Source organism: Mesoplodon densirostris, chromosome 5 (assembly GCF_025265405.1).
Source record: "Mesoplodon densirostris isolate mMesDen1 chromosome 5, mMesDen1 primary haplotype, whole genome shotgun sequence".
In the NCBI taxonomy this organism is placed as follows: Eukaryota; Metazoa; Chordata; class Mammalia; order Artiodactyla; family Ziphiidae; genus Mesoplodon; species Mesoplodon densirostris.
The window spans coordinates 108,819,704-108,831,686 of record NC_082665.1 but is presented as its reverse complement, the minus strand read 5'-3'; the positions used below and the strand labels follow the sequence as shown (position 1 = coordinate 108,831,686).

Here is an 11,983-nt window from a genome sequence, read left to right as displayed (position 1 = left end):
GTCTTAAAATGGACTGGCTAGAAAGACCAATCCTGCATCATAAAATGAAGTATATATAGTACAATTAACAGTTATTTTAAGCATAAATAATGAACAGATATAATTAAAGTGAGGCTCCTGTGTTAATTGTTGATCCTTCCCTACCTGGGTATTGGGGGAAACCAATGGTTGGTTTGCCTGTACAAAGTTCAGGCACTTGATCCCAATTTAGTGATATTTTCTGACCATTATGAAATGAAAAGAATTATTTTCTTATAAGGAAATGATCAGATCTTATGAGTTATGAGCAGATCCTAGTCTCACTTTTTCCTGTGTGTAGTAATATAGCAGATTTTTGTTCTATTTTGTTCCTATTTTCACTTTGATTTTGATTAGGAACACTTGTGGTGTGGTTGCTGGCAAGACAGACCACACACACATGAGCTTGGATGAAGTAGGCAATAATCATGACCACATTTCAGCTTAGAACCTTCTTTTTTAAGGAAGGTCCTTCAGGCATTTTTATTAACAAGCAGATATAAACTTGGCAAGAGTACCTTTCAAAATCACAGTTCCAATTATTTTTGTGAGGTCAAGAGAAAGTAGAGAACACAATGGTGGTGGCTTAGCATCAAAACAGTAACAATCAAGTTGCTGACCTTATGCTTCCATCAAACATAACTATCACCCGCTCTGTTCCCTGACCTCTGAAGGATGAGGAGAAGCTGGCATTCAAGACTTGACATTAATCTAGACCACACGTAGCACTTGCTTTGATAGCAGACACAGCTCCCACCCATACCCATACTTGGACAAAATGGTGGCCACGTTCTCTGTGCCAAACCTTCTCATCTCTGACCATCTTCTAGACCTTGAAGTATCTGATTCTCCCCGGGCAAGGGCGGACCACTGGAACTGGACCTTCAGGAGCAGGAATGCTAGGCTGCGCCACCTTGGGTGTCTTCTCCACGTGAAACGCTTCACCTGAGGCTGACTCCACTGAGGCCACACCCGAGAAGGCGTGGCGCAGGTTGTAGTGCGCTGGGTGCACCGGTGGGGACATCGGGGGAGCTGCCACGGCCCTGGGTCCCACCACCAGGGAGGCCGCGGGCAGGCCAGCTGGAAAAAGCGGTGGCCCAGCCGAGCCCGGTGCAGTGGTGAAGGGCCCTGCTTCGGCGCCGTCTGGTTGGGGCTGCGGGAGCACAGGCTGGAGAGAGGATCGTTTCCTTAGGTTAGCTGCCTTTCTCTTCCTTCCAGGTGGAACCCCACCCAATTCTCTCACAGTACTAATTTTTATTTGCAAGGAATCTGGCAAAAAAGAACTACCTAGGTACAAGGGATGGTCATCAGGGCTCCAGGGGAGGGGTAACTGGCCTCCGGTAGCCCCTTTCTCACCAGTTGTGTTGGGGATGGTAGACTTACACTCTTCCACGAGCAAAAGAACCCCACCTTATGGCTAACCTTCACCAGTAGCTTCACCCTCTTTTTCATCTACACCTGCAGCCACAGGGAGCTGTGAGACAGATCTGGCCACCTGGACTCTGCAACTCAGAAAACCACGCCCACTTCCCCCTCCTCTCCCCGCCCCCACTCCCAAGCTAGAAATAAAACACGTGGCCTTGCCAATTGCACACTAGGGAGGTTCTGCCCTGTAACCACCAGTTCGTGGGAGGGGAGGGCATGGCTGAAACAACCTTTTGTTTTTTGATGATTTCACATTCCCTGGCGCTATTTATATGGTGGGGCTCAAAAGGACAGGCAGCAAATGCCCTGAAATTACTAATGCACCGCAGAAAGGTGAAGGGGTCATTGTATTCTGAAGATAAGGGCAAGTGCATCCATGACGCCCTTACCTGTGTTTGGAACACCGTGCAGGTCACTGCAACATCTTCCCCACCAGCAACCTTCTCAGTGACTCTCCCCTTACAGAAGCCATATTGCTGCCCACAGAAAGAGAGGAGTTATTTGAACCAGTTCAGAAAGTGGACTTCTCTCCCAGTTTCACTTATACTCCAACACATCAAGGGAAAAAAACTTAAATTCTTAATTCCTTTTTTTAAAAAAACCTTTTTCCTAAAGTGTATGGTTTCTGCTTATATTTTATATTGAATGTAGAAAATACAGAAAAGCTTTGGGAATGAGAGAGATCACCCATAATCTCAGAAATGGTGGTGACCCAGGAGAACTTCTGTTCACATCTATGTATTTCTTTCTTATTTTTAACTACTATTAAATATTATTTAAAAATTGGCATCACTGGGGCTTCCCTGGTGGTGCAGTGGTTGAGAGTCCGCCTGCCAAAGCAGGGGACATGGGTTCGTGCCCCGGTCCGGGAAGATCCCACATGCCGTGGAGCGACTGGGCCCGTGAGCCATGGCCACTGAGCCTGCGCGTCCGGAGCCTGTGCTCCGCAACGGGAGACTCCACAACAGTGAGAGGCGGCCCGCGTACTGCAAAAAAAAAAAAAAAAAAAAAAAAATTGGCATCACTGACTACACCATTTTGTATACTGTGTTTTTCATGTGCTATAATGATAGCATTCTCTTATATCATTCCTTATTCTTTGAAAGTGTAATTTTCGTGTCTGTATAATTTTCTATTTACTAATGTGCCATATTTTATTCAATGATTCCCTCCTTTTGGACATTCAGATCTTCTGGGTCATTTTGTACCTGTCATAAATCATCTTTATAGATATATTCTGTCAAACATGATCTCTTTAGGCTAAATTCCTAGAAGTGGACATTACTGGCTTAAGGACTTGAAAGATTTCATATCAGAGGTCTATCTAGAAAATCTACACTTTATACTCCCAATGGCCTGACATGACTCATCTTAATTAGGAAACAGCCTCTCTAACTCCAGGGGCCTCCATTGGGTGAGAAGATCTGCTGATAGCTCTTAAGCAGGGGAGATGACACCCCAGTGGATGGCCTGGCACGACCCAGGGAGTGGGTATTTTGCATTTCTCTTTTCTGCAGCCCCAAGATACGAATATGCTCTAAGGTTGCTCTGTTCCATGACTGGCTTTACCAACCCAATGCCTAGCCCGCTCACCTTTTCTGCCAGCAGGTTGCACTTGGCTGGGTCTACGACCTCTTTAGCAACACAGTCAGTGGCAGCCACTGCAAACTCCACAGAGACAGAAGCTGGAAGAGGCTGATGAGGATAAATGAAAATTTTCATGAAGCAACATGACTTAGCATGAAAAAGGCTGGTAAGGAGAGGCCAGAGGGAAGTAGCGAGGGCCATGGCATTGCACAGTCCAGGGAGCACGGTTCACGGAGACCACACTGTGTGGCCAGGAAACATGCCCCCGGTGGCTTACATAGGGCTTACAGTGAGACATTGGGTTTTTGAAGGGCTTGCATGCAGAAGCTGGGGTTGCCTGAAGGAGGTGCAGGTATCCACTGCCCATTATTCAGAGCAGAGGTGAGTTTTCAGGTAGAAAGCAGGAACCCAGAGGGCTGACCTTACACTGACCTGAGTGGAAACCCTGCCTCCTGCCAACTTCCCTATTGGGGTTGCACTTTGAGACCCAAGGCTAAGGTTACTCCAAGATGGGGTGGGAAAGTAAAGAAATTAATTCCTCTCCCATGTATTTTAGACAGCAGGATCAAATGAAAAATATAAATGAAAGTACAGAAGATACTTATGCTTTTCTATCTTATAGTTCTTGGAGAATATGGACACTTACAATAATAAAATATCTGTTATTTGTTATAGTCTGGGGCGGAGGTGTTCTGAGAATTGCATATTCTGGTTAATAGAATTACTATCTATAGTGTATTTCCCAGTATGCCATGGCTGGCATCCAGAATACCAGTTTTTAAAAATATTAGAATTCCATTGCATTCAAATGTCCTAACCCAACCACGGTACAATTAGGTTTTTTTTTTTTCAGTGACTCAAAGGCATTTTAGGATCCTGCCATTATATGTAAGTATGCCCATGCCTTTGTAAGTATCAATTACAAGAGTGCTGTAGATGTTCCGTGGTGATGGGTGATGGCGATGTGGAGACCCATGAATTTACAGTGGGTGCTTCTGGATAAAGTGAGAACTTCCACCCCGGTGTTAACTGGAACCAAGGAACTGGGGACACACAGCATCTGGCTGTTTTGTGTTGAAGTGGCTTAGGTGGGGGATGTGCTGAGGGTCCTCGGAGTCCTTAGGACGCTCAGGACCCTTTCTTTCCCTTTTCTCCCACCACCCTTGTTGACTTCCCGTGGCTGCCCCTGCACCTGCTCCGTCCCTCACCCCTGCTTCACCACGTCCACTCCCAAAGTGCCACCAAACTGCCCAAACCGTCAGCAGGGTCTCAGTCTTACCACAAATTGAGCCCGAGAAATTTCCACAAGCTGAAAGTAGGAGCCGTTTTTCTGGGCGTTGAAGGCAGCCAGCGCGGCCTCTACTGCGTGCACCACCCGGCTGTCGTTGAGCGGGGCCAGCAGGGGGCAGTCTGGACACACCTTGTGCACGTCCTCGATCGAGTCTGCGCACAGAGCGAAGAAATCAACTTGGCTCGGGCTGTAATTCTCTGCGGCATTTGCCCCCCGCTCTGCTTATTTGAAAGGGCTAAAACATGCTCCAAATGGCGGCAGGAGGATTCTCTGCTTCTTACTAAACCTTCGGGTGGCTCCTGCCATGCTGGCATTGTTACAGAAGCCCCTCTCACCAAGGGGCGATTTTCACCTCCAATGAGAACAGCTCCTTAAAACACAGTTTTAAAGTCCCCAAACCCAGGAAACTTGGCTTCTTTTCATCACCAACAAAGTGGCTAGAACTACTTCTGTTGAAAACAGTTCAGGTTCCCTCCTCACTCTCTCTACCAGGTAACTATAATAAGAATAATAATCATCTCTACCTGGACTGGAATCACATTTTGCATACAACACGGAAAACTGTCCGTCCTGTTTCAGCACATTGAAATCGCAGTCTCCTTCCACCGCCTGGAGAAATAAACCCACAGTGAGGGCGCAGGAGGAGGGCTGACCTCTCACTTCTCACGGTGGGGGGGATGGTGGCGGGGGGACGTGGATGTCAAAGGTGAGCCTCACAAAATCTCCTTCACTGGGTGATGTTGAAACATGACACTGGTTTCGCACGGGGTGGGAGTACGATAAAAAGGTGATTTGTAAAAATCAGCCCCAGGGAAGGCGCCATCAATTGGCAATTTTAGCTGCCCCCGCGGCAGTCGCCCTAAGAGGGGCACTCACGTGCTCTTTCAGCTGCCTCACGCTGCAGTTTGCCAGGGGAGTGGGGTCCAGTACATGGCAGGTGGTTTCCAGTGTGTCTATTTCAAGTTCAAACACCTCTCCCGTGGGCCGCTGTGGAGACAGAGAATGAAGAGGTGAGCAGTCTAATCCTGCTGAGCGGGTCCAAGGGTGAGCCCCTACTGGGTTTGAACCCACCCCCTGTTGGAGAGGTAAGAAAGAAGGGGGCGTGGCCTTGGACTGGTTGATGGAAGCACAGCCATCACGCTGAGCTGTATCTGGAAGCTAAAAGTGAATGTTGATACTTACTTAATTTTAAAAATTTCACCCTTCAAGCAGTACTTTGAAAAAGTCAGCTTTGGACTTTTCTCAGTCAAGCAGCGAAGTAAGTTGGTGTAGGATAATAACTTACTGTCTCTCTTTTATCTTCTTCATCCCTCCCTCTACTTCTTCCTTCCTTCCTTCTCAACATCTACTTTCCTTCCTTCCCCATTTTCTTTTCCTTCCTAAAGGAAAAGTTGTTGTCTGTGGCTTTTTGTCTTTTAGCTTGTAGATGCCTGGATGAAAAGTTGCTGTTCCCTACTGCCCCCTGCTGGTAATGAGAGGGAAGCGTGAGCCTCCCTCTGATGGAGGAAGCAGTGTGTCAGTCGGTCACTAGCACAGAGGGAAGGAGCAGCGGGTAAGGAGGTGATAGGGGAGCTTGTATGACTCCTTGGAGTTGTTCCTGCCAGTTCACCTGTTTCTGTATCCTTTCTTCAAAGGCCGGAAAAATCCAGAAGGTACGAGTATGGCTATTTTTTCTTCCAGCCCAGCTCTGCTTGTCTCTCATGTCTGTTCTGCGTGATTCACTAGTACCTGAAGCCTCAAAATCTCCTTTCCTGGAGGAAGCTGTGTTTTATGATGTGCAGATATGCCCAAATTAACTTCCTGAAAACACTCAGAGCTAGTGAATAGGAGCCTGGGGCTCCTGGGTTTCTCCAACCCTGCTGTTAGTGAAAACTGCAGTGTTGTTCCTTCTTTCCCTCAAATATGCACATTGTGTGTCATTTCCCCTGAATTGATCAGTGCTTCCTCTGAATCACCATTGTACTTCACTATGGTTGCAGAACTCCTAAAATCCATCTGGGACAATCCTGATTTCAAATATTTTGTCCCATTGTGAGATCAGATGTCCATGAGTCAGTCCAGACATCCTGAGGTTTGCCTTATTTTCCTTCCTAGATTGTGAATCTCTTGTGGACACTATGTCTTTCTCACCTTTGTATTAGGTTGCATCATTAAAATGCCAATATTTGACTGCTTTTATTATACAAAACTGACTACTTCATATGAGTCAACTTAGCATCTCCCATAGTGCCTGACACTGGTTCTTGCCCATGGAAGGCTTGTAATCAGTGTTGACTGAAAGAATTATCTTTCATCAGCTATAAAATCTAATTTCAAAATAGGCAATAGATGGTTGTCTTTTCCCCACCTCTCCAAATCACTCAGCTGACCCCCAAGGCACACATTTCCCAGCTTGATCATCATTGTCACCAGCTTCAGGCTGCATTGGTTTCTTGTCTAGCATGTGAGGGGGTGAATCCTTTCATGCCAAGATTTCTCATTGGGATGTGGGTACCTTTCTTGGGGAGGCAGCTTGTGTAGAGGAAGGAACACAGTTCTGGAATTGAATCCTAGCCTGTTGCTTACTATTTTATGACCTTGGGTAAAAAAATGCCCTAATATGTCAGAGCCTTGGTTTCCTCATGTAAGACAAGGACAATACCCCACAGGACTGGGAGTGGGGTGAGAGAGGGGTTAAAGAGATGATATATGTGAAAGGGCCTGGCACATAGTAGGCACTTATCAAATGCACGTTTCATTCACTCTCAGTCTTTATCTAGAGAAACAGAACCAAAGGAAAAGAAGTGATTTCCAGTCAGTGGTAGTTCAGAAACTAGAATCCAGTCTCTGGTCCTAGTTTTTCTAGAAAACCACACTTTCTACCTGTGATCCTCAAAATATCATTCAAAGCCTTTCCCTCTCCTCCTGCCCCCATCCAGCACCCTCCTGGAGACCCCTGACCACAGTACAGAATGTCTCCTCTCTTCCCTCCGCCTGTCCTCTCCCTCCCTCCTGGGAGGAATCAGGGCGTTTCCATTCTGCGATTTCATCTGTGCCGGGAGGTGGGCTCTTAGAGACACCCAGCTGAGCCCCACCCCCTCCTACACAGCAGGTTCACTTACCCGCTGCCACACCTTCACACTGTCAATCTGGTTTAAGATGTGCTTGTAACCATGAGGAAGGTGCTTATTGATGTAGTCCACGGCCGCCAGGGCTGCTTGCTCTGTTTCTGGTTCATCACAGGCTGGTTCCCTATAACCCGGAATCAGGCTATGCGGGACAGAGCGGCAGCCACAGAGCTGAGCAAGGCAAAGGAGCAGGACGAGACGCTTCATGGTTGCCCCGGAGAGGTCCTGGCAGGTCGGCAGGCAGGTAGCTGGAGGCTTCGGGCCCAACCCAGGTGCTCTGCTGGAAAAGGCAGACTGGTGGAGGGTCCAAAGGCCCTTTATTTGCTGGAGCCTGTGGAAGAATTGCGTAAGGATGTGGGATGATTTCTGTTCTGGTTCCAAAAAAAGCCCCCGCAAACATCAGTCCTGGAAAAGCAAACAGGTTAAGACATCACTGGTCCCCCTTTAGCAGAAATCTGCCAGAGTCAGTGCTTGCTTGGGGGTGGGTGGGGGCAGATTGGGGGGTGGGCTGGGGAGATGCTCCAGAGTCGGCTTGGAACATGGTAACAGCAGCAAAGAAATGAGGCAGCTGAGAGGATGAGGTGAGCACCAAGGAGAGGAATGGCTGGCACAGCTGGCCCTGGAGTGCTGTGGATTTGGCAGCAGAGGGAGTGCCCTCTACTGTAAGCTGAGCACTCCATGGGGTCCATGTGCGGAGAAGTAGGGATGTTCAGCAATTTTTTTTTTAAATTGGAGCATAGTTGCTTTACAATATTCTGTCAGTTTATACTGTACAGCAAAGTGAATCAGCTATACATATACATATATCTCCTCTTTTTAGGATTTCCTTCCCATTTAGGCCACCACAGAGCACTGAGTAGAGTCCCCTATGCTATACAGTAGGTTCTCATTAGTTATCTATTTTATACATACTATCAATAGTGTATATATGTCAATCCCAATCTCCCAATTCATCCCACCACCACCCCCTTTCCCCCTTGATATCCATATGTTTGTTCTCTATGTCTGTGTCTCTATTTCTGCTTTGTAAATAAGAACGTCTACACCAATTTTTTCAGATTCCACATATATGCATTAATATATGATATTTCTTTTTCTCTTCCTGACTTACTTCACTCTGTGTGACAGTCTCTAGATCCATCCACATCTCTACAAATGACCCAATTTCATTTCTTTTTATGGCTGAGTAATATTCCATTGTATATATGTGCCACATCTTCTTTATCCATTCATCTGTTGATGGGCATTTAGGTTGCTTCCATGTCCTCGCTATTGTAAAATAGTGCTGCAATGAACATTGGGGTGCATGTGTCTTCTCGAATTATGGTTTTCTCAGGGTATATGCCCAGTAGTGGGATTGCTGGGTCATATGGTAGTTCTATTTTTAGTTTTTTAAGGAACCTCCGTACTGTTCTCCATAGTGGCTGTATCAACTTACATTCCCACCAACAGTGCAAAAGGGTTCCCTTTTCTCCACACCCTCTCCAGCATTTGTTGTTCGTAGATTTTTTTTTAATTTTTTAATTTAATTTTATTTATTTTTTTATACAGAAGGTTCGTATTAGTCATCAATTTTATACACATCAGTGTATACATGTCAATCCCAATTGCCCAATTCGTCACACGGCACCACCAACCCCCGCTGCTTTCCCACCATGGTGTCCATACGTTTGTTCTCTACATCTGTGTCTCAATTTCTGCCCTGCAAACCGTTTCATCTGTACCATTTTTCTAGGTTCCACATATATGTGTTAATATACGATATTTGTTTTTCTCTTTCTGACTTACTTCACTCTGTATGACAGTCTCTAGACCCATCCATGTCTCAACAAATGACCCCATTTCGTTCCTTTTTATGGCTGAGTAATATTCCATTGTGTATATGTACCATGTCTTCTTTATTCATTCATCTGTCAGTGGGCACTTAGGTTGCTTCCATGACCTGGCTATTGTAAATGGTGCTGCAATGAACATTGGGGTGCATGTGTCTTTTTGAATTATGGTTTTCTCTGGGTATATGCCCAGTAGTGGGATTGCTGGGTCATATGGTAATTCTACTTTTAGTTTTTTAAGGAACCTCCATACTGTTCTCCATAGTGGCTGTATCAATTTACATTCTCACCAACAGGGCAAGAGGGTTCCCTTTTCTCCACACCTTTTCCAGCATTTGTTGTTTGTAGATTTTTTGATGATGGCCATTCTGACCCATGTGAGGTGATAGCTCATTGTAGTTTTGATTTGTATTTTTCTAATAATTAGTGATGTTGAGCATCTTTTCATGCATTTGTTGGCCATCTGTATGTCTTCTTTGGAGAAATGTCTATTTAGGTCTTCTGCCCATTTTTTTGACTGGGTTGTTTGGTTTTTTTTTTTTTTTTTTTGATATTGACCTTCATGTGCTGTTTGTATATTTTGGAGATTAATCCTTCGTCAGTTGCTGCATTTGCAAATATTTTCTCCCATTCTGAGGGTTGTCTTTTCCTCTTGTTTATGGTTTCCTTTGCTGTGCAAAAGCTTTTAAGTTTAATAAAATCTTTGAATTCTGGGGACAATTATCTCCTCCTGGAGGGAGAACAAGGCCCACAGACATAGCAAAGGTACCAATGATTTACCAGTGAGGAGGGAGAGCTACGGGAGATGCCAAGTCTTGGGTAAGATCCTTGGAGAAAAGAAGAAAGGAAGGGAGAGATTTCTGCCTGGAGTGGGGAATGGGGAGAGAGACCTTCTTGCCTTCCTGTGGCAGGGCCAGGAGAGCTCTATGGCCAGCAGAGCTTCTCCCCTCCCTGTCCTCTTCTCTCCAGACCTCACTGCCAACACCTTGCACAGATGCACCCTGACCTGGGTCTCTTGGGTGGCTGAGTGTGGCTGGCACCAGTGGCCATATGTCCCCAGTGACCCCGTGTCCCTTTGGCCTGTGCCCCCAGCCAGTAGACGAGTGCAGAAGAGGAGAGCCCTGGTTTGACAGCCAGTCACTTGGCAAAGCTCTGGGTGTGAGTCCTGCACTGCAGGCTGAGCCTCTGGGGGTGGGGGGGCACTCAGAACATAAAAGCCTCCTTAAGGCCCTTCAGAACCTTAGCATAATTCGAGTGAGTCTTGGTAGCCAGAGCACAAGGTCACAGTATTGGCTCAGGCACTGCCTTTCAGTTGTGGCCTTGACAATCCCAGGTGTGACCTCCAAGAAGGGGTGGCCAGGATGGCGAGAGGCTTGGAAAATATCATCCGAGGACCTAGCTTGGTTTAGCCTGGAGCAGAGAAGCCCTTAATGTGGAGACCAACATGTTCTCCAAATATTTAGAGGTCATCACTGTGTGGGGGTGGATTTGTTCTGTAGTTTGCTATTGCTTCAGAGAACAAAACTTGGTTTAAAAGTGGCGGGGGGAGCTTTCTACAGGGAAACTTAATAATATTGACTTCCTGTGGGGAGGGAGGTAAGCGCGGGGGCCTGTGATGGGCAGAGGAGATAGTATAAGCACTGTTTTCATGTTTGCTCCCAGCTGCTCACACGCAGACCCTTAATGCCAGAGGCTCAGACGGTGTGGTCAGGACCCCCGACTCTCTGGTTATCCAGCAGGATGATCCTCAGAACTGGGGGGCTTTCCATCAGCCTTGTGCCCCATTTCCTTCAGGACCTTGACTCATGAGCTCATGAGCAACTTTTTGTGGATGCTCTGCTTTTCTTTTAAATAATCTTTTAAAATACAAAATATGGTCATTACCGAAAATTTGAAAATCACAAAAAATATATGCAGTGAGTACATATTTCATATGTCATAAGCTCAGGTGTCTACACTATAACTTTATTTTCCATAACACCATTGGATTTCTGACTCTGAGCTCTCTTTCGTGAAAATGTAATCTAGTCACTTCCGGGTAACCTGACTTCCCCCACGTGCTTGGGTTGAAACCTGGTCCAATTTAGGTTTGCCCTTGCACTTCTTCTCCCCACCGGGGTTAGAAGAAAGTGTGGAGGGGGAGACTTATGCAAGTACTGCTTTTGTCAAGGTCAGAGAGGGGTGTCCACCTTTGCCTTGGCATCTTCTGCCAGGTAACCTGTCTCATGTGGTCCTCAGGCAAATCTACCCTCTAGCTAATGTCCTGCTTTCCTCCATCTGATCCATAGCAAGACAGTCCCCCTGCATCCTGTGATCAGGGGTTACCTTATCGAAGCTGTGGGACACTTTCTAGACCACAGGCCTTTTCTCAGCTAAGAGGTACCCCCGTCTTTAAGCTTGGGAAAATTTGGCTGCTGTGCCCTCCCAGGCTGTGGAGGCTTTCTGAGGCTGCCTTCAAGCTCATCTGTTTAGATAGTGCTGTCATAGCCCCTCCACTGCTCTAGGGCCACCCTGCTACTCAGAGGGCTTCTCCCTGCCACGTGACCTCTCCCTGTGCTACCCATGTGCCCCCTCCTCTCCTTGTACCCTTGCAGTGAGGCTCTGGTCTCCTCTGCTGTAGGAGCCCCACATGTTCTGGGGCTGGTTGTATTGCCATCCCAACGTGAGGGTGGGGGGAGGATAAAAAAGTTCTGTCTGATCATTTCTGTCTTATACTCGGAGCA

General features: G+C 46.6%; 1 protein-coding gene across 1 annotated transcript; it reads right to left on the bottom strand.

Annotated features, from left to right (window-relative positions):
- Positions 1–739: 739 nt before the first annotated feature.
- AHSG (alpha 2-HS glycoprotein) lies at positions 740–7,650 on the bottom strand. Its single transcript, XM_060100109.1, has 7 exons — positions 7,423–7,650; positions 5,198–5,308; positions 4,846–4,930; positions 4,310–4,473; positions 3,037–3,138; positions 1,833–1,919; positions 740–1,186 (listed from the first exon to the last, which is right to left on the bottom strand). Exons 1-7 carry the CDS (start codon positions 7,633–7,635, stop codon positions 845–847), a joined length of 1,104 nt encoding a protein of 367 aa, XP_059956092.1. The 5' UTR covers positions 7,636–7,650; the 3' UTR covers positions 740–844.
- Positions 7,651–11,983: the final 4,333 nt, after the last annotated feature.

Coding starts and splice junctions, on each gene's coding strand:
- AHSG (XM_060100109.1), bottom strand. CDS start 7,635: ATGAAGCGTCTCGTCCTGCTCCTTTGCCTTGCTCAGCTCTGTGGCTGC. Junction 4,931..5,197: donor TGAGGCAGCTGAAAGAGCAC/GTGAGTGCCCCT, acceptor TTATTTCTCCAG/GCGGTGGAAGGAGACTGCGA. Junction 3,139..4,309: donor TTTCTCGGGCTCAATTTGTG/GTAAGACTGAGA, acceptor TATCCTCATCAG/CCTCTTCCAGCTTCTGTCTC.